The 21,290-nt window shown below is 40.6% G+C and overlaps 4 protein-coding genes across 5 annotated transcripts in view; 1 reads left to right on the top strand and 3 right to left on the bottom strand.

The window, feature by feature from the left end:
* The first annotated feature begins 1,399 nt into the window (after positions 1-1,399).
* On the top strand, positions 1,400-7,088 carry LOC103972021 (uncharacterized). Its single transcript, XM_009386213.3, has 8 exons — positions 1,400-2,098; positions 2,538-2,583; positions 3,612-3,661; positions 3,810-3,851; positions 4,878-4,991; positions 5,717-5,795; positions 6,644-6,715; positions 6,803-7,088. Exons 1-8 carry the CDS (start codon positions 1,545-1,547, stop codon positions 6,848-6,850), a joined length of 1,005 nt encoding a protein of 334 aa, XP_009384488.2. The 5' UTR covers positions 1,400-1,544; the 3' UTR covers positions 6,851-7,088.
* A 1,440-nt stretch (positions 7,089-8,528) lies between these two features.
* LOC135596650 (sphingolipid delta(4)-desaturase DES1-like) lies at positions 8,529-10,146 on the bottom strand. Its single transcript, XM_065088712.1, has 2 exons — positions 9,866-10,146; positions 8,529-9,626 (listed from the first exon to the last, which is right to left on the bottom strand). Exons 1-2 carry the CDS (start codon positions 10,028-10,030, stop codon positions 8,787-8,789), a joined length of 1,005 nt encoding a protein of 334 aa, XP_064944784.1. The 5' UTR covers positions 10,031-10,146; the 3' UTR covers positions 8,529-8,786.
* Positions 10,147-11,933: 1,787 nt separating this feature from the next.
* On the bottom strand, positions 11,934-18,192 carry LOC135584551 (E3 ubiquitin-protein ligase AIRP2-like). Of its 2 annotated transcripts, XM_065090751.1 has the most exons (6): positions 17,957-18,107; positions 17,502-17,638; positions 17,070-17,220; positions 16,889-16,955; positions 16,571-16,805; positions 11,934-12,361 (listed from the first exon to the last, which is right to left on the bottom strand). In XM_065090751.1, exons 2-6 carry the CDS (start codon positions 17,555-17,557, stop codon positions 12,151-12,153), a joined length of 720 nt encoding a protein of 239 aa, XP_064946823.1. In that variant the 5' UTR covers positions 17,558-17,638; positions 17,957-18,107; the 3' UTR covers positions 11,934-12,150. The 2 variants fall into 2 exon arrangements, with proteins under 2 accessions (XP_064946823.1, XP_064946822.1); XM_065090750.1 differs by lacking the exon at positions 17,502-17,638 and having other exon boundaries at positions 17,957-18,192.
* Positions 18,193-20,871: 2,679 nt separating this feature from the next.
* Positions 20,872-21,290, bottom strand: part of LOC135597588 (CBS domain-containing protein CBSX5-like) — a 1,549-nt gene continuing 1,130 nt past the window's right edge. Inside the window, exon 2 of the mRNA XM_065090748.1 lies at positions 20,872-21,290. This exon is cut by the window's right edge and continues 595 nt beyond it. Coding sequence (XP_064946820.1) covers positions 21,057-21,290 — 234 coding nt within the window. The 3' untranslated portion in view covers positions 20,872-21,056.

The following is a 21,290-nucleotide window of genomic DNA, read 5'->3' as shown; positions in this document are numbered from 1 at the left end:
TCGTGCCCCTCGGCTCCATAAACCCCGAGACACGCCTGTGCGGCCAGCCTGCCCGCGCCGAACTCTTCGGCCATATCCACTACCTTGCCCACCTGGGTTACGTCCCTCGGTCGCAACCTGCCTATGCCGAGTGCCTTGGCTCCATGCTTACCGAGGCCACCACCTCGGTCGCGTAATGCCCAAGGCCGCCTCGGTCGCTTAATGCTCGAGGACACCCCCTCGGCTCTACGCCATCTCGAGACCACACCTGCGCGGTTACCCCGCCTGCGTTGTGCTCCTCGGCCATCGGCTTTACGCCACCCGGGACACACCTGCGCGGTCACCCCGCCTGCGTTGTGCTCCCCGACCCTCGGCTCTACGCCATCCCGGGACCACACCTGCGCGGTCACCTCGCCTGCGTTGTGCTCTTTGGCCCTCGGCTCTACGCCATTCCGGGACCACACCTGCGCGGTCACCCCGCCTACGCTGTGCTCCTCAGCCCTCATCGGCTCCATCGGCCCCGAGTCCAACCCTGCTCGGCTTCCTGACTGAGTTGCTCACCTTGGCCCCATGTTGCACGAGACGCGTCCGCGCGGCTAGCCCGCCTACGTCATATGCCTCGGATTTGCGTGACCAGCCCACCTGAAGTAAGAAGCCATGCATCGGACCCCCTGCATGCAAGAACCGACGCATATCTCCTTTCGGGGGGGGCATATGATAAGGGCAAAAATGGCGATGTGACACGCCATGACAGCATCCCCTGAGCGACGCACTACCCGAGGCTCTCCATACCCTGCAGTAGCTCGGCCTCCCACGCAACCCCAGTGGTAATGTCAGACAGCTACGTCAAGTAACATCAAACCTCCTCTATAAATACCCCTGAGTCCTAAGCAAAGGGGGAGAGGACACACTCAACGCACGGAGGCCTTTTCCTCCTCCTAAACCCTCTCCACATCTTTCTCTAACTTGATCGTCGGAGGGGTCGGGCCGAGCTCCCGGCCCAACCTGTGTGTAGGCGCGAGACGGTGTCGCCTCTTCCCGGTGCTACGGCGGTGCTGCCTCCCGACCCGACCTACCGACCCGACCCGCCGACCCGAGCTGCCGACCCGAACCACCGTGCTTGGCTGCCGGGAGACCCCGAGGAACGCCCCAGGGAGATCCCCGTCGTCCGGACCCGAACTGAGCCGCGATGGCTAAAAAAGTTACTTATCGTAACAAGATCTTTCCCCACAACGACGCTGTGCGTCAAAATTCCAACTTAGTCGATCCGAATCAGACGGCTGTTCGAACCTCAAATGGCACGGTGCGACGCGTCGATTAGAAGCTTTGATCGAACCGAACCGCCGAACCGCCAATGGCTCGACGGTGCGCGTCAATTAGAGGCTTCAATCCACTGGTCGGTGATCCCCATACCCCGTGCCACCGGTTCAATCAGACCGTTCATTCGCCGCACTGCCATATACCGCAATCCCATTTCTCCTCCACTTGTCATTAGTATCGGGCGAGCTTTCCTTCTGCCAACCGTCGTCGTCTTCGCTTGCGAACGATCGAAACCCTAGCTAGAAATGGCGAAGGATCGAGACGGATCCGTTCCGGAGGAAGAGAAAGAGGTGCAAGAGCGAGGCGATGACGGCCCTCATCTCGGTCGCCACAAGAAATCCAAGCGGAAGGAGGAGACGGAGAGCGAGGAGAGTTCCGGTGGTTCCGGCGACGACAGAGTTCGATCAAAGAAGAAGAGGCGGCGGCACCGGAGCTCGAGGAGAGGCCATAGAAGGAGAGGCCGTGCGTCGGGGAGCGAGTCGGATGATTCGACTTCTTCCGATTCGTACACAGAGTCCGAGACGGACGAGTCCGGCAGCGAGTCCGAGTCGGAGGAGAGCGACGGCGAGGCAAGGAAGAGGAGAAGGAAGGAGAAGCGGCGGCGAGAGAGGGAGTCTGAGAAGGAGCGGAGGAGAAGGAAGGAGCGGGAGAAGGAGAGAAAGAGGAGGGAGGAAGAGAAGGAGGCGAAGAGGAGGAGGAAGAAGCGCAAGGAAAAGAAGAAGGAGAAAGAAGGGGCGAAGAAAGGGGCAGTCACCAATTCGTGGGGGAAGTATGGCATTATCAGAGAAATCGACATGTGGTGAGTGTTTTTGTGATCAAGAGTCATGCCTTCCTTTTTGTCGTTCCTTAGTCTCCCGTGGGTCTACGTTTTCACAATTCGATGTCAACTGGTTTGTTACATTGGAAAAGGTTTCCATTGTGCATTCCGTGAGTGCCATACGAGATATTCTACTATCCAGAAGCTCACTTGGACTGTACATGCTTAGATTTATTTTATGTCTCTGTTGTTTCTCTTGCCACATACAATTGTATCATTAAGTAGACGTTAGTACTTCATATGATTGTGTGGTATGTGATGTGGTAGAAGGCATAAAAGATTTAGGACTACAATAGAAACTTTGATTTTTGGTGGGCAAAAGGGTGAGCTGCATATTGCGAAAACAATCACTACTTTATATGCAAAATCCACTCATCAATCATCATTCGTCAAGTAATGCTTTTTCTTCCAATCCTTTCAGGAATAAACGACCTGAGTTTACTGCTTGGCTATCAGAAGTGAAACAGGTATTCATTCTTGCAAGAAACCAATTCAGGTGCAAATCTGTAGTTCTTTGGCTTTATAGTTCAGATCAGAATATCATAGAACCATGCTAAGGGCCTTTTCTAATATTCATTGAATGAGAAAATTGGGTCTTTGTTATCATATGTTTAAACTATTTTAGCATTTTTTATTTGAAACTGGAGAATCCTTTTCCCTGCGACTTACTAAATATGATCACACAGGTTAGGTTTCCTAGATGTCCATTCCAATAGTAATTTTGAGATTTGATTTTGATGATATGTATTTTGTCATTAAACAGATCTGAAAAAGACAACATTAGGGTTTTAAGACAACTTCCTTCACATTAAGGATAGGTATCACTATCTTATACAGACTACGTTAAATATTCATGCAACCAAGAATGGAGCTATTTTTAGTTTGATTTACATTATGAGATAATACTTCTTTTTTTCTGTCAAGAAATACTTTTTCGATTCCTTTGATGATTTTTTTTATAGTCAATGCCCTTTTCACAACCAATAAGTGTTGTTTAAAGAATTCCTCTCTTTAGAATATGGTGTATGGGACCTTTCTTGGATGGCCATCGAGAATTTTGCTCCAATGTGTCCAGAAAAATTTGTTATTGTGTGCTATTTTGCTCCTAAACCAGATTTGGAGCTTGTTTATTGATTTAATTAATAGTTCAGTTTTGTTGAGGTTTTGTTCTTAGTGTGTTAATTGTATGAGGAAGCTATGATTATTCAGGATGGTTAAAGTCATTTAAAGAAACTTGCAACTGATGTCTTCCAATCTCTTCAACTTTTCAATCTCTTTGTTCGCACACTCTGTCGATCAGAATTAGATTGATAGTTTAACTGAAGCAATTAGAGAAAAAGCTATATCTTTTGTTTGTTTATTTTGGCTATCCTAGTTTAGAGAATGTTTTAAGTACCAAATTCTGGGGAAATCTTTTTTTTTAAGTCTATTATATGGAACTTGGAAAAACAGAGGTCATCAAACTACTTCTGACGTCTCTGAGTATGAATTATAGGTGAATCTGGAAGCATTGTCAAATTGGGAAGAGAAACAAATGTTCAAAGAGTAAGTAACACAAATCATTTCTATTGATTCTATCATTCACAATTGTCTAATTGTCCATGATTGTTTTGTAAGAGCCGTATCTTTGAGTTTTCAAGTATATTTCAACTATCATTGCCGTGTCTGATATTGATCTTCTATCTCCACACAGGTTTATGGAGGACCATAATACGGCTACATTTCCATCCAAGAAGTAAGGTTCTCGATTAAGCTTCTAATTTAATGCTTTTATAAATGAAAATGCTCTAGCAATCTATTAATTTGCCATGAGGCTGATAACCGTCAAATGCACACATTACCTTTTATTTTTTTGCAGACTGTAAAGATTTGTGTGCTGTTTTTTCAAAATGAACTGCATAAGTGGTCTTAATTTCTTTGATTTTATTGTGTTAGCATCTCTTCTGGGAACATACTTGATTGTTTGACTTTTGTGTTTATGGTTTTCGTCTTTTCATATATTGTACATTTGTTTATGAATATATATCTGAAAGATGGTTTAGCAAGAGGGAAAAGGAAAATTTTTAGATAAGTTGAAGGTCGTATTCTGGAGGCATGCTTTGGGTTAAATTATCTGGTGTTTACAGGAGCTTTTGTTGGGGTTTTTATTGCAGTGTTTTCACATTCATCGTTTCTAACAAATAAATTACCATCTTGTGCTTGATTCTTAACCCTGCCTAATGATCTTTTTGAAATTCATTGAATTTAATCTGTGGCATACATTTTCTGAGCTAGACATTTTATCCTAGCCAAACTATTATTAGATTTGGTAGGCATAGGATGGAAAGTGTAAACTTTGATTGTTTTTTTATCTTATAATTCTGTACACCATGATTATAAGACTGTACGTCACATCGTCTTGAGAATGTAAAAGAAGTCAGAACCGTCTAGCTTTTCATGTGAAATTACATGCCCATGGCTGCCACTAATCAGGTTTTCCAAAGTAAAATTCACAAATGTTGCTCTCTCATGTTAGCTATAACATTTAACATAGCATTTTCTCAAAGGACATGCTTTTACATTTATACTAGTCAATGGCCTGAGAGTTATGTTTACTATTATTTGTAAGTCTTTTCAACAGGATTAAGCTTGTACAAGTATATTTATTTAAATGATGCAAATAAGTTTAGCTTTATTGGCAATATCTAGTATTTGATATATTTAAAATTTGTTTATATGTATGCTCCCAGCATCTGTAGTCATTTGTTAATTTACTTTGCAGATACTATGATTTAGATGCCTATCATCGACGTAAGATAGAAAAAGCGATGAAAAAAGGCTCAAAGAAATTCCAAGAGATGGAACGTACAGTTTTTGATGATGAAGAACAGCGTAGGTATGTATTTGGTGTTATTTTCCTATCGAAATGGTAACCTTGTGGATTTTAACTTGTGTCTCAAGTTTAACCTTGGTTCATTAATTCATTTGTTTCATATTAATTAGAAACCCAGCTAACACAGAATTATTTCCTTAATCTGAAGTCATTAGGTTGCCATCCATGATGATTGGTGATACACTTTTTTTATCAATCACCCATGTTGATTGTTGATACATTTTCTCAACTACATTAATCATGATCTTTAGAAAAACTGATCATTCATCAGGCAATAATGGAAATGATGAGTTTCATGTGAAATATGCAAATGAATGGCTTTCACATTTAGTGTGCACATGTATCGAGGAATCAATGGATTTGAATTTGCTATAGTGTATATTGAGGAATCAATTTATGGAGGTTTTATTAGATGTTCCCTTGTTGACAATGTACCTCGTTATGGACCAATGGTCAATGTTCATTTTTTATCTGTTTTCCTACATGATGTATTAGGATTCCAAGCAATATCTATAAATGACAGAGAACACATCACTTTAGTGGTCTGTATCTTTTTCAAGTATTTTAATGTCCTCACTTAACAGCACAGGTCTCCTGATGTTCACCCTAATGATTTCCAAGTTCATTTGATCCATTTAAAGGATTCTCATGTGTAATGGTCTTATAACTGTGTTAAAAAGGCTTGATAGTTGAACTTGTACTGAACCAGAATATTGATGCTGATGCAGAATTGAATTGCTGAGGGAGCGTGAAAGACAAAAAGAAGAACAAGTAGAGGCTTTGAAGCGCTCAATGCAAAGTGGCATGGTGAGAATATTTTACAATTTTTTATTTGTATTTTGGTCCTTTAATATCTAAATGTGATCTTGTTGCTATATCAGCGCAAGCCATCACACTAGTATTTAAATTCTTTTCAGTTTGGCATGCTAAAGAATGGTTTTGATTAATATTATTGCCTGAATTACAATTAATCATGTGCTCATGAAGATTGGATCGGACAAGGTCCACATCTTTATTTCCCTCAATATTTACATCAAAGCCAACTGATCAACTAGATTTTTTATTGATGATGGATGGCTCGATATAATCTGAAATCTTCATGAAGAAAAGACCTTACCTCCTGTGACAGGATACTTTTTGTATTTAGGCTCTGCGAGTGATCTCTCTTGCTTGACACGTGTTAAGATTTATTCTGCTATATAGACATAAAGCGGAATATCTTGTAATGTTGGTCATCATTTGACATGTGGGACCACAAATTAAGTGTCATCTAGTTCTTGGTGAATACCTAAGAAACGTTGTTACCTGATACTAATACTAACCTTTCATCTTGTTCCGTGCCAATAAATCCATTGACCTATACCTGGCAATAACTATCGTCAAATTTCTAGTGCTATACGGGTAAATGAAACAAGCTTCTTTTTTTTTTTCTCTTCAAATTTTTTGTTCTACACAGGTCATTAAAACAATCTCTTTTTTGACATTTAAGTGATACACTATCTAAGCAAAAATAAGTGTAGCACTCCTGCAGCAAATCAAAATGTTACTGCATTTAGTTCTTTATATCAGCCTGTAAAGTATTGTCTTTAAAATGGAAGGTGCCTTCTCCAGCAATATTGTGTAACTTCTGGTAATCTGTCTATTTGATTATTTAGGCTCAAGCAATGAAGGAGCAGTCTCGTTTAAGGGAAGAAATGATGTATCAGTATAAGTTGGGAAACTTTGAGGTGATTCTTTTTTGACTTTAGAATGCAACCCTTAAACATTTGAACATCTTGGTAAAAGTATAACTAGTATTGTTCCTATTTCTGTAGGCTGCAGCTGCTATCCAGAAAAGATTGGATCCTGATGTTGCTATGTAGAAAATCTAATCTGCTTGGATGCAAGCTGCTCTGAATACTCATCTGTTCTTCGGTAGGATATCTTTAAAATTTTATCTGAGTGATCAATAGACGGTTTTGATGTATTTTGAGTTTGCTTGTCCTGTGCAAAAATATGGGCAACAAGTTGCTTGTCCTATCACGTTTGTATGAGATTTCATGTTATCTTAATTGCTTGCAAATTATATATTAAGTTTCAAAGATCACTCTGAATTTTTCACGGTAACGTTTTGGTTTATTAGTTAACTTCTTGGTGTTACGGCTTGTTGATACCAATTTGGTTTGACTTCAATCTGATGGTCTCTAACATGTAAGGGTGTTTTTTTTCCTCTTTGTCGGGGATGGCCACATATGTGGGTTATATGAGAAGACGACCTTTGGTTTGGCAATATTTCTCTCAAGAAATGAGCCACATACTTGGGTTATAATGGAGGATCCTCGGTTTGGTTTGACAATACTCCTCTCATTATTCCATCCCTTTCTCAGTGGAAGGAGAAGCATTTCTTTCATATAATGAGAATTGGTCATAGAAAATAGGGGTTAATTATAGATTATTCTCTGTCGTTAGATTTATTTAGTATCTTGATCCTTAGAGTTAAAAAAAATTAAATTAGAATATCTATAGTTATAAAGTTATCATTTTTATCAATGAAAAAGAAATGATACGAAAATGATAGATAAAAATATAATTTTAATATCCCAATTACATTTTCGATAGTGGTGGACAACGATGTCGTAGGCGATTTTATCAACGAAAATGATAGACAAAAAAGTAATTTTAATATCACAATTACGTTTTCGATAGTGATGGATAACGGTGTCGCAGGTGGCTATGGTCGACGAGAACATTGGGAACTTCTGTGACTTCTTATGAGAAGAGGAGAATGAGGAGGGAGAGCGATAGCGGGAAGTGAGGCAAAGGGAAAGTCGAAAGAGGATTATGCAAATGTCAACGTTCTGCATTTGTGTCGACGTCGATAATGATGTAGAAAGGGCGGTGCTTATGCTTCTTCCCCCTTTTGTTGCTCGACATGCACAAGGGGGAGAAGAAGGAACGAGCGATGCAAAACGTTATCGGCATTGGCGAAGATGGAAAGTGGTGTCGATGCAAATGTCGAACATCGCTTTACACTTGTATTTGTGTTAGCGTTAATGCATATGCAGAGTGGGCCTTTTGTCATTCTGCATCTGCGTTGACATAGATGCAAAGTGTCGCCATCTACAACATATTCTTCCTCCTTTCATTTTGCCTCATCTTTCATTATTGCTTTCCCTTCTCGTCCTCCTCCTCTCCCTCCCCCTCCCATAAGAAGCCGCATAAGTCACTAATGTTATCGTTGACCACAACCACCCATGGCATTCAGCGACATTATCGTTTGCCACCATAAAAAACGTAACTAGAATGTTTAAATTATCTTTTTGCCATCGTTTTATGTCTTTTTTGCAAGTGCTGTATTTCTTCGATAAAATCGACGACGTGAACCTTAAAAAATTAACCTTAACAAATTTTAAGGTTAATTTTTTAAATGTAGAGATAAAAAAAGTTCTAATTACATGAGTAAAATATGTAGTTAGCCTTAGGAAATAGTAAAGCTAAAGTAGTGTCGGAGCATATCCTTACTCTAGCAGCAAGTCATCATGTGGAGAAAGATGAAGCCGGTCTAGCAAAATGTTGCAAACAGTAATCCACCACAGGAATGCATGGCGACATGCTTGCTACAATGATGAAACAGCTAAGAGGTGGAAAAGTTCCATCCCGTCGATCTATTCATAACAGGCCAGATAAATGGAGTAAAACATGTTCCTTCCATCTGAAGGACCCAATCGTGCATCCAAAAACTCGGAGAGACAGCAGGTGGTAGGGAACACCACAGAGAAGCAATGAATCAAGCAACAGTGGTTGTTGTGGAAAGCATCCCTACTCTTCTTTCTTGGTGGTTGCAGCATCCTTCGATGCCCTTCTCTTCATCCGGCTGAAGGGTCCAACCGTGCAGTCCATGATGTACATATAGATCACCTGACTCCAAGACCTGTACGACTTCAAGCTCTCGTAGTACTCCGGCGCAATCGCTTTCACCTTGTAGAGCCTGCTACCGGGGATTCTCGGGAAATCATGGTGCTCATTGTGATATCCCACGCTCCATGTCATCATATTTAGGGGACCGTAGTAGGAGTAAGTCTCCTGCTCTGGCCTAAACACATAGTGCTCGGAGATGAAATGGCCGGCCATTGGGTGCATACCCCCTCCAACAAATGTTGCGAGTATCAGATAGGCGAACGATTTCCATCCCCAGAAATGGACCAGAGAGACATCAAGCGCGAGCTGGATCATCAGATTGGTGAATTCCCATAAGCCAGGGGGTTTGGGCTTGAGAAAGACGGGTCGCAGGGCGTAGAAGAACAGCTGGAAGAGGACCCAAATGGACTTGGTTACGGCGTTGGTGACGGCCAGAGCCTCGACATGGCTAGGAATGTCCATGTCGATGCCGTCGACGCCTTGGTACCGGTGGTGCTCCAGGTGGTACTTTTGGAATGTGATCGACATGGGGACACCGATTGGGAGGTTGGCGAAGATCCCCAACCATCGGTTGTAGGACGGGGATGAGAAGGCGAGGTTGTGGCTGAGCTCGTGGATGGCGAGAAAGAGGTTGTGGTTGAGGAAGGAGCCAAAGAAGTATGCGACTGTTAGTATCCTCAGCCAGCTCGCGTCATGAAGATAGGTTGCAGTCCATAGCTGAAGCACAACAGCTGCAGTTATCTGCAAAATATTGCATCAGATGGCATTAACAAAATAAAACATTTGGAGCAGAAATGCGAGGGCAAGCGACAAACGCCACATAGTCGACGGAGAATCCGATCCCAAAAAATGCGGAAGAACGAAACAAGAAAACGAAGGGATTCAAAATCCGATCTTTGTGGACAAAAAGGCAAGATCAAGCAAGACGCAACAAATGCATGCCACGAGAGAGGAGGAATGCGAGGCGACCGTCTACTCACCTTGAGGAACGCCCATGGGTCGGGGCCGAAGAGCTCCCTGATCTGAGGGTACCGTGCGAGGATCTCCTTTCGGCGCGAGGCGTGCGGCTCGTCCGTGTACGACCAGAAGAAATCCGTCGCCATTACCCCTTCCCCGCTGTCCTCCGCGCCTCCTCCCCAACCCATTCTTCTCTCTCTCTCTCTCTCTCTCTCTCTCTCTCTCTCTCTCTCTCTCTCTCTACTGGTTTGGGAGAGGAGGATAAGGCCTTGATAGTGCCTTCAGCCTCTGCGTCTTCTTATCTGTCAATGGCAGAGTAAAAAAGCCAGCCTTTTGAGTATGGGGAGATCTACCTTTCTTTCTCTTACATATTTATATATGGAAACAAATAAAAAAAACTATAAATAGAACTGAGCCAGTGGAGGAGAAAAAAGAGGGACAGATTTCAGCCTTCCCAAGATTGACCAACCGAGACGGATTTGAATGGAGCGAAACCCATTGATGACCATCTTTAGCGTCTCAATTCCTATAATTATAAAAATAAAATATTCAGATTCATTTAATAGATGTCAGTTTTACTAATAAAAATATAAAATAAAATAAAATAAAAAAATAATAATTTTAATATTCGATAGTATACGACGACGTCGTTGGCATCGACGTTGATACAGTCACCTGGTCGCCTCTGACGATGATAAGATCCGCTCTTATTGCTGTGCGACCTGCCTCCACGAGAAGCATATCGCCAACCTCATCGTTGCCCGTCGTGAGTCGCCTTGCGTTTGCGTCAATACTATATCGGCATTGATGTTGATGGCAGTGGTTGCAATAGTGTCTATGACAAAGATGGTGACTGCTTCGTCGCTGGCCCCCCGTTGGACGAATCCTAGCTTCAACCCGAAGCTGGGGTCGTCGGAGCTATTGCCGCTCCCCCTATTACCACATCAATTCCGGCACCACCTCTCATTAAACAGTCCTTTCGCTACTTTACATCTATGTCAGCTTTGATGTAGTTATTAAGCAACGAAAGGGTTGCTCGGCTAGAGGTGGCGTCAGAATTGACATGGCAACACGAGGGAGTGATAGAAGCTCCAACGACCTCATTTTTCAATGGATCCACCCAATGAGTTAGTGGTGATGTGACCACCACACTGCGCCGTAGACGTCACTACGACTATCGCCATCTGTATTGACACCGACGTAATTGCTGCTCGGCAACTACTTCAACGTCGACGCAGATACAAAGCGACACGGGTCGACGACGTGCTCCTCATAGAGGCGAGTGGCATCACTATTAGAGCGGACCTTATTATTGTCAGAAATGACCTGGCAACTGCATTGATGTCGACGCCAGCAATGTCGTCATCCGTCATTAAATATTAAAATTATCTTTTTTGCCCTTTATTTTCATGTTTTCGTCGATAAAACTGATATTATTATGGTAAATAGACATAGATGTTTTATTTTTGTAACTATAAAAATATCGATATAACTTTTTAAAATATAAGTACCAGTCAATATCATATGTTGACTCTAAATATCTCGATATCATATATTACTAATCATGGTTACGACTTCTTAAGTTATATAAGAGAGAGATATATAATATAAGAGAGAGATATATAATATTTTTGAAAGGTTTAATTTAGGGAGTGAATACAAAAAGCAGGTGCACTTTATACTTGGGGATTACGTGGTAAAATATAACCATTCAAATATATAAAATATATACCATCGAAGGCGGTGACCAGCGCATCCACGTGCTGCGGTACTCGAACAATTAGATCCCAATCTATGTGCTCGATTGCTGCTGTTTACTACTTCAAGAGATCCAATGGCAGCAGACGAAGCATTTCAAGTGTCTTAATTCCAAGGATGAACGTGAAACGACTGCTCCACGTCGAAGCATTGGTGTTGCCAACCAACCCAACCCAAATCAACATCCATATGCCTGCTGTATAATTGGCTCCACGGGTCGCATGGCGTGAGCGAACGCTCGTTACAGGCTGTTCCACTCGTCGCTTCCATCTGATGAGAAGGTGGCGCCCCATCCAAAACGAAATTATAACACATGCGCAACACAGCTGGGAGTTGCACCAAATTGCAATTATCATGTTAATAAATAAGAGACTGTACAAGCATTTACATAGTGACGAAGACGCTCAAGTATATACCTACGATGTAGCTTCGGAATATGAATTGGAATGACCTCTAAAGCTTAAATAAATCGAGCTAATTGAGCAGGCAGATACTACTAAGGTTAAGGAATTGGGGGAAGTTTAACCTGGCGGCATGGGAGAATCGTAGGTCATCTAAGATGTGAATCGTAAGGATCAGAAACTGTTTCTGAAACAATCTCCGGCAACTTCTTTATGTACATGATTAAACGCCTGATATTTTCACGGGTCACCATTGCCGTGTCAACCACATCTCTGTTATCGATGAACATCCACAGATCGCCAGAGTTTACTCTCGTGAGGCTATTGCGGCAGAAGGGGCATGATCGTGATCTCGAGTTCCTGCAATGATATCGTTGCTCAGTCTTCATATATGTTCGAAAAAAGAACCAAGAAAAAAACAGAACCTCCTTAAGATTTATTTTTCAAGCTCGGAAGAAAGAAAAACAAATGAGAGATCAAAATATGCACTTATAAACGAATACTACAATCCATTACGGTAAATAATTCATTCACTTATAAATGAATACCAAAGCCGGCAAAGTAAATTTGAAAACCATAGTCCCACAAGAATAGGGAACTCTTTGCAACCATGTTTGATAAACATACAGCAGTAATCGGCTCAAAAAATGCATCAAAACAAAACTCAGAAAACTAATATTATTGGGACAGGACCAAAGGATGAAAAGAGGGGTGGGGGGGAGCACGCTTAGGAGCTAAGATTCCTTGCAGAATTACATCCAATGTACAGAGTCAAATAACAAGAAGAAAATGGGTTTAGGATATGCTACACCTAAAGAAAATGTAAGTAGCAATAATGCCAGAAGAAAAAAACAGATAAAGACTAAGCAAACTACACATTACAGTAACTCGATGAGATGAAATTAGTCACGCTGGTTCTTAATACCAATGAAGACTGACAATTTGACAAACAATATTAACTCAAGGAACCAATTGGTCTTCACTGTTGACTCAAGGGACAGAACACAAAACATGATGGAAAACAAATATGCACCAATATATAATCCTTGACAATTGACCCTAACCCCAATTGGGCCCCATGATGGGTAACATGCATCGTCCCGACAAGCCAATGATGGTTGGAAAGTAATCTGCCATTGGAATCTGGAAATTGTCCAATCTCTTGACATGTCACCCGAGAACCTACAGAAGAAGACTGAGGTCGGGGATAGCCCGACTTGGTCCCTCCGATGCCTAAGTTAGCAATGCCCGAGGTACAGAGAAAGTAAGGGTGTGGAATGACAGAGAAAGGAATGAGAGAGGCAGTTTAAGCAATTAAAGGCACTTGCGGGGATGGCGCAACTGGCCGCTGAGATGGCAGATTTGGAGTAACCCTGCTGACGTGACTCGACCACCTACTAAGGTGGTGTAACTTCCACTGACGTGCCTCAACCACTTGTCAAAGTGGCATAACTTCCACTGACATCGCTCAACCACTTGCCAAGGTGTAGCGCAACTTCCACTAACATGGTTCAATCACCTGCCAACGTGGCATAACCGATGGTCAACGGGGCTCAACTACCCCCTCTGTGGTTAGATGTCATAACCGTCCTGCCACGGTGGCGACCTTCGTTGCTGAGGTGGAGGTGTCCATGTGTTGGTTTTTGAATGGTCCATTTTGTTCTCTATCATAAATAATACAATATAAGTAATATCTATTTTGAAAATGCAATGGCAACTTTTGTACAGAGTTGCTCAATGTGCCAATGCACATAAGAAGTAGATACGAGATTCTGAGAGCCTGAAACTGCAAAGCTCAAGGAACCAACGGGAAGATCAAATAATGATCTTAAAATATGGTGCTCTATTTTCAAGAACTAGAGAATTAGTCAAATGTTAACATAACAATCAGAAGGTTTTGATTTATTAGGTCCTCCAATGGCAATTCTAAACTGGAATTTACTCTGCAGTTGAATTCAATGTCAACATAACAATTAGAATATGTTGATCTTCTAGGTCCTCCAATGCATTTCTAAACTGGATTCTATTCTGCAGTTGTATTCAACATGTTCATAATTCCAATATGTTCATAATGGTTTGAAAGATAATGATAACAATCTAAAGCAAGGATTGACGTTTTGCCTGAACCGGTACGAATCGGGTGGTACACACCAGTTTGGGTGTGAAGCATGACGTGGACCACTCTCAGTCCAGTCTGCCCGTATAGAAGGAAAAAACCAAGGTCTGTCATACCGAAGCGTACCGCCCGGTACCGCTATAGTACTACAGTATGAAAAATATATAATTGTTCGGTATACCAGGGTGTACCGCTCGGTACGCCCTGATGTACCGCTCGGTACACCGATATCGTACCGTACCGAGCCCGGGTTGAAACGTCGGTACAGTACGGTACGGCGAACCTTGGGAAAAACTACCCCTAATCTTCTCACGCATGCTGCACACTGCAACACACACCTCCACCGCCCCCGCCGTGCACAACGCTGCACACCTTCGTCACCTCCACTGTGCACAGTACCACACCTCCGCCATAAGCTTGTCAAACACCTCCATCGTGCACGTAGGTATTCCTCGTCTCCTCTTCCTCTTCCTCCCTCCTACGTTCTTCCTCTGCTTCCTTCCTCCTTCCCTCCTCTTCCTCCACCATCCCTTCCTTTTCTCCTCCTTTCTCTTTCTCTCCGAAACACCGATACATACTAGTGTACCGACACATGGTACACCGGTACTGACCAGTATACTGGTCTGACCAGATCACCAAAACATGTCCAGTACCCAAAACGATCATCCTTGATCCAAAGTAGAATGAGTAAAAATAGGAACTTATCCGATCTATCTTAACCATCACTAGCCAAGTGAATTCCAGAATTCAGATAGAAGTACTGAATTAACCCAGAAACATCTTGGTCCACAAGCACTGTCTTGAGTGCCATAATAAAACTGGCATAACTCCAACATCTGTATCACTCACTACAACAAACAAAAGAATATAGAATTCTCCAAATACTCATCTGTTCACATGTGTAAACCAATTACCTAGTAACCTATGATACATTCGGATGAATTCATCCAGACTACTTTCTCAATAAACAACAATTGCATTAGTTTTTTTACATATGGACTCAGGCATCCATGAATTAAGTTTCAATTTAGAAACTAAGTGCATGCAATCACCACATATTTAGTGATGCATTGAAGTGGGAATTTCATCTAGACTCTATATCCTTGGTGACAAAAAATATGAATGATAATTTTCCACTTCTAATAAGAATTTCAAGCATCTATTACCCATTTCTGATGTAAAGAGAGGATAATTGGATTTAACAGGCACCAGTTTATGCGAGCTTACAACCTGCATGGAGACCATGAGGATAGAATCACCAATAGCTTATTTCTTGAAACAGATTATCATATCAATTCCTCTAGGTGTCTTAAAATTAGAGTTGTAAAAGTCTTCCAGGCACTTATGCACCAATGACACAAATTAAAGTTCTTAATAAAATATTTGAGGTAACAAATTCCATTTATGAAAGTTATGTATGTGTACCCTTTTCTTGAAGCTAATATAATATATTGGCATAACACATCCTATCAAATGTAAAGTTCTAACTCCGGCAATCTGGGCATCAATAAAAATACCTCAGTCCCAAATGACATAATAAGATCAGCTGATATCTAAATGCTATGGGGAAAAATTAATAAGTACTCAGGGCAACAAAGTACTAAGAGGTCTTATGAAAATAGGTTACTAGGTGTAAGAAAGCAAAAAAGATTCAATTCCTCATTTTCCTAGAAAACCATGTTAACAACTTAAATCTTGGCAGCATTGCAACCATTTATTTACCTACAATCTCCACGCACTGCAAGTATAGCTCATGGCTTCAATCTCCTAGCATACCATGCATTTTCTTTTTTACAACAAACTGTGATTTCTATCCAATTTGATACTAACACTATGAAAATCTCATCAGCAACAAACTACCACTCCAATCTAGAACAAATAATTCAATATGCCATCTTAAGTTTTCCTTACAACACATCAACAGTATCAGAAGCACATATGCATGATATTTTTAAAGTACGAACAATAAATCAGTAACCTAGAAGTAAAAAAGAACTATTTAAAAAGTAAATTAGGAATTATTTTCTCATTTAGCTTTAGAAAAATATGGAGTCAAAAAGTCATATTACACTTGTATATTGACAAGTCGCTCTGCTGCACACTCTTTTGATTTCAAAAACCACTACCCCTTTTAAAAGAAACATTTACTACCTCACCATTTCTTATATTTCCATTTTTTATTGCCAAACAATCAGAAATTAAAATCCTACATGAATGCTATTATTATCTCACATCAACTAACACCAAACAAATTTTCTTCTTTTCTTGTTGTACCCCCAGGATAATTTTACATAATTCTAAAAACCTAATAGTTAATTTCAAAGGCTTCATATCTTGCAGAGCTGAATGGATTTGTATGCTCAAGCCAAATCATCATGAGTCGGGGAAAAAGCATTTATCAATAGAGTCATAAAAAAAAACAGCTTTTTAACCCTAAAGGAAAATATTTTTACCATTCTCTGTAGCATTTCATGCACATAGCATGGTTGCATTTAGGCAATACGATTTTGCTGTTCATCTCCATGCAAATACCACATTCTTCTTCTCTTTCATCATCTGTCTCAGAGAACTGCTTCCTCTCATCCTCATCTCTTCGTCTATATCTTTCCATGCATACTGCCTTTTGCCTTTTGTTTTCCATATCGGTGATTCCTTTTTTTAGTTGAAGCAATGAGGGGAAAATTACAGCTATCAAAGGAAACAAAGAAGCAAGAAATTAGCAATCGGTAAAGACAGAAGAATGCTTGTCAAACTCCATTGCAAAAACCAACCATAGAATTCTTTAATGCTAGCTTTTCTTTCATGTGTTGACATGGTTGTTGATCCATCAGCATGAACCTGCACATCTTATAATTCCTCAATGAATAAAAGAGATCAAACTGTAAACAAACCAACAGGAGGCAAGTAAGAGTATTTTAATTAATGGTATAGCAATGGACGACATATAAAGACCTTATATATCATAATTCTAAGGAGTCCAAGTGCCCCAGCAAGGCTACAATCTGTCCACTGCACAAGAAAAAGAAATAAGTGTGCAGCTGGACAGTATGACACTCGCATTTGAAGGCATGCACCATCATAATCAGTGGGAAAATCTGATGCCCTGCAAGTCATGAGGAAGGATTAGGTAAAAGAATATTTTAAACAAAAAAAAACATTTATTTTACTTCTAAAGCTACATTTTACTTAACAAGAAATAAAGTTATTCCACTTCTTACAGAGGAAGCATTGACAAAATTAAAGGCAAAAATTATCACGATTGCAAGAAAGCATCTAAAACAGTACTAGCATTTTAAAGGACATGTAGACGAAACAAAATAGATAAACCGATTTTCCTTTCCCAATTAAACTTAGTGGAGGTTGAGAAGATGATGGAAGCCTCACCTCTTTCTTAAAATAACAATATACCGAAAGAAAACCCCACCGAGACACATGCACATACCATCTATGACCAATTTCCACCCAAAATAGCCAAATATGTCATAAATTAAGGATACAAAATGTACCCTTCCAAAAATCACCTAAAAAAGATTTAATTTTCGGTGTCAGGAGACCAATTACCAGAGTAATGCCAAAACCCTACAATACTTGAACTATCGATTACTATAGATCGCTAAAACTCAACAAAATTATGCTTTTTTTGTCCTCATCATCAGGAGCAGAAAGACACAGTAATCAGCAGAAAACGATATGCGCAACGTCAAAGCAATCAGGAACAAAAACCCCAAAAAAAGTAAAGAACCAACAAACTTATCAAGAAACCCGATTGACCCAAAACACAAGAAATCAAACCCAAAAAAGAAGCAAAGAAGAACTGCGAAGACAGCAGCACTACGTACAAAGAATTGGCGTGCTGGATGTCAGCCTCAAGGACCTTCAACGAGTCCTTGAACGATTTCCGCATTGAATTGCCCGACAACATCAACCCCTCCAATCATCCAAAGAAATAAAAACCCTAAAAGTCCCTCCGCCCCCCCCGAATTCCCGAGTCTTAAACCTCTCTCTCTCTCTCTACTTTGGTAAAGAAGACGACACGAAGGACTCCCGTCTGATCGCGCTGCTGCTTTCGCTCGCTTTAATCGGCTGGTTGGTTGCTTGGAAGAGAGGCGTTAGGCGAAGGGTATATACACGTGGACGGAGATGTAGGCCCTCGCGCGCATCGAGATTGGGGCTGAAAAGATGGGGTTGGGGGCCCGCGAGTCTACGAAGCGCAAAGCACGTAAGAAACGAAAAGTGTTGTCTCCCTCCATCGTGATTGGCTGGGAAGATGGAACACACAGCGGGCCCCATCTGATCTCCAATGATAAGGCAGGTACGTTGACCCCGTGGTGGTCCCAATTTGATCTTGTAGCACATTATCCGCGATTAAATAGAGATTAATGAGAGACTAACTTTATCGAATAAACAAAACTTCCTGAATTTTTTTTTCTCTTGTGTGTTTGGAGTGCATGAAAATATGAAAGCTTTATATTTTGTAGAAAGATTCTGCCTTTGAGCATTTGGAATCTATTATTTAGAATACACTTAGAAATTTAAAATATATTTATTTTCCTTGAAAATTTTGTAGATTGTCCACTTGCATTTTACTGATATCAAATTGCCTTGCTGAGTTCAAATTCATTTTTATTTTATTTTTGTTGTTACTCATTTATGTCTGAAATAACAAAACTAATCTCTTTCATGAGTATCGAGAAAAATTCATTATTTCAAGTGTAAAATATTTTTCATCTTTAATACTGATGAAAAAAAATAAGAAAAAATGTATACATTTGTTATAAACTGCAACACTTAGAGGTTCGGATAAAACTTCATGTTTTCTATAATCTTATATAATCGATCTCATAAATTTATTTCTATTCAAATGATAACATAATTTTCTATAAAAAAAATTATATAAGTTATTTTTCGGTAAAGAATAAGTGACAAAGATGAGATTCACATCAGAACTTTACAGACCCAACTATTAATTAAAGATATTAAAGCTTAATAATAGGCTTATCTATCTTTTATAAATTCATTCATCTCAATTAATGTAAGACTCATCTAATCATTATAAATCTATTTTATCACTTTTGATATGAAATTATATTAGAGTTTTATATATAAAAAAAAGATAAAATGATAAATTGAAGATGGAGATTAGGGAGGTGATTAGTGTACAAAATAATGAAGGTATTATCCTTACTTAGATACTTAATTCGAAAAATATATAATATCCTGATTGGTCGAAGTTGATAAGATTAAGATTGAGTTATCAATTTTAGCTTAAATATTTTGATCAGATTTAGATAAAATAAAATTTATAGATCAATTAACCTATTTGATATGTAATTATTATTAGGCTAGCACCACGTTAGAATTTAATCTGAATTATATTAGTCTTGACGAGGACATGAAACTTACATTTCGATTAGTTATAATCTATGAAATTTAAAAAAAGTATCATTAATTATTGTAAATTATAGTAATGTATCTGCTAATTGTTGCTATTCATATTTCAACAAAATTATTGTTTCTTCCCTACTGATCCTGTAGTGCAGCACTACGTTCTTGCCATGCAACAGATTAGAGAATGCCAAGGAACTATGTTTCAAGTGGCAATTCTTGTCCTGTGAGAGCCTTTCATCATTCTTTTTCAACCTCACTTACACCTTTTTCTCTAATACATGAGTTATACTTGGTAATTTACATCTCAGAAAAGACTCATGTAAATTACAAGCAAACTCAAGAATTGCATGAGTTTCTCCAAAATAGATAAACATTCTATTAATCTAACAGTCTTTGATGTGCTTCCTTTTCTTTTTCTTGTTTCTCAAGATTCCCCTTTGATGTGACAGACATGGACAATGTAGCAGCAGACAATCTTGAATGGAGTTTGACACCCCATGTTTTCTTCATGGATAGTCTTCTAAGGTCAGAGATATATCCATGTCCTTGGACAAAGTCTGCTTTCTTTCTTTTCTTTTCTTATCCTCTGATTCTAAGATTCCCCATTCTCGCAACAATCCTCTGCATGCTTGTGTCCTAGTGCCCCCATAGATCCAAACACCCACCGATGGAGGAAGAAAAAGATGGACGGGAAAGAGAGAGAGAGAGAGATGTCTCATTCACGTAGACATCTGGAAGAGTAATGTCTCCTTTTCGACGTCGGTGTCAGAGTCAACCCAATCCAAAGCTCTCTCCAAAGTCCAACCAGCCAACTCAAAGTGGCCTGTCAGGCATCGCTATAGTTGCGTTTTACAGAAGGGGAGAGGTCGATTTGAACGGGATCAAGACTTCTTTACCTCACTTTGGACCATGTCAATGTGAGGAAAAGATAGATGACAGTGAGACTCTGCAAATTAGAAATACAAACGAAAGTTCTTTAGTTACTCCATACAAAATGCAGTTTATCATCCCACGAAGTTTAGATTTACTTGTTGCAATCCGGGCTGAAGTATCTGGACTTGGCTGAGTTCTGTAGGTGCTGAAAAGGATGTTTGGTGAAGAAAAGTTCTTCTTCCTCCAAGGAAAGAACATGGCCGCCGGTTAGTTGGTCAAAAAAGTTCAGCACCTCTTGCAGACAAGTTGGAAGGAGTTAATGGAGGAATTCAATGATCATAGTTGGCACATTGTCTGAGTTCATTTTGATCACGTCAGACTTGCTTTTCTTGCAGCAAAAGGGATGTGAGACCAGCGACTGATCCAAGGATCAGTAGCATTCCCAAGGAATTAGTAGTGCTCAAGATGTGCCCAGATCTGAAGGAGAGAACTGTATCCAAGAAACAACAAGGCAGGCTCTTCCTCTGCTGTCTAAGCAAGGTTTTCTGATAACAACCGAGTACGAGCAATCGATGTATTGTGCGATACAATATTACAGAGTCTTATAGTGTAATCACGCTCAGTGCAGACAACAGCGAGTTAATGCATCCATAATAGCTGCATGTCTGATTTGAGATCTCAGAGAGATGGCTGCAGTTGCTCCCGGAAGACGCATAGCATGTCAGCAAACGTCACGATCCCGATAAGGCCGTAGTCTTCCTCGTCGACGACCCACAGGTAGCTCACCCGGTGCACCAGCGCCTGCACCATCACGGCCACCAGCGAACTCCCCGGGTGGCATACTTCCGGCTCCGACGATCGCCTCCCAGTACTGGAGAAGCTCTTCGACGGCCTCCGCAGCCGCTTTTCCTC

This window comes from Musa acuminata, chromosome BXJ1-11 (assembly GCF_036884655.1).
Source record: "Musa acuminata AAA Group cultivar baxijiao chromosome BXJ1-11, Cavendish_Baxijiao_AAA, whole genome shotgun sequence".
NCBI classification, from domain to species: domain Eukaryota; kingdom Viridiplantae; phylum Streptophyta; class Magnoliopsida; order Zingiberales; family Musaceae; genus Musa; species Musa acuminata.
The sequence above is the reverse complement of the archived record's forward strand: the minus strand, read 5'-3'. Positions and strand labels throughout refer to the sequence as shown.

Bases quoted from the DNA above. Each gene is read 5' to 3' on its own strand.
- LOC103972021 (XM_009386213.3), top strand. From the start codon at position 1,545: ATGGCGAAGGATCGAGACGGATCCGTTCCGGAGGAAGAGAAAGAGGTG. The intron at 2,099-2,537 runs GTGAGTGTTTTT...CAATCCTTTCAG, and splicing joins ATCAGAGAAATCGACATGTG to GAATAAACGACCTGAGTTTA. The intron at 6,716-6,802 runs GTGATTCTTTTT...CTATTTCTGTAG, and splicing joins ATAAGTTGGGAAACTTTGAG to GCTGCAGCTGCTATCCAGAA.
- LOC135584551 (XM_065090750.1), bottom strand. From the start codon at position 18,039: ATGTTGTCGGGCAATTCAATGCGGAAATCGTTCAAGGACTCGTTGAAG. The intron at 17,221-17,956 runs GTACGTAGTGCT...CATGACTTGCAG, and splicing joins ATCCAGCACGCCAATTCTTT to GGCATCAGATTTTCCCACTG. The intron at 12,362-16,570 runs GTAAAAATATTT...ATATCATTGCAG, and splicing joins ATGAAATGCTACAGAGAATG to GAACTCGAGATCACGATCAT.
- LOC135596650 (XM_065088712.1), bottom strand. From the start codon at position 10,030: ATGGGTTGGGGAGGAGGCGCGGAGGACAGCGGGGAAGGGGTAATGGCG. The intron at 9,627-9,865 runs GTGAGTAGACGG...AATATTTTGCAG, and splicing joins ACCCATGGGCGTTCCTCAAG to ATAACTGCAGCTGTTGTGCT.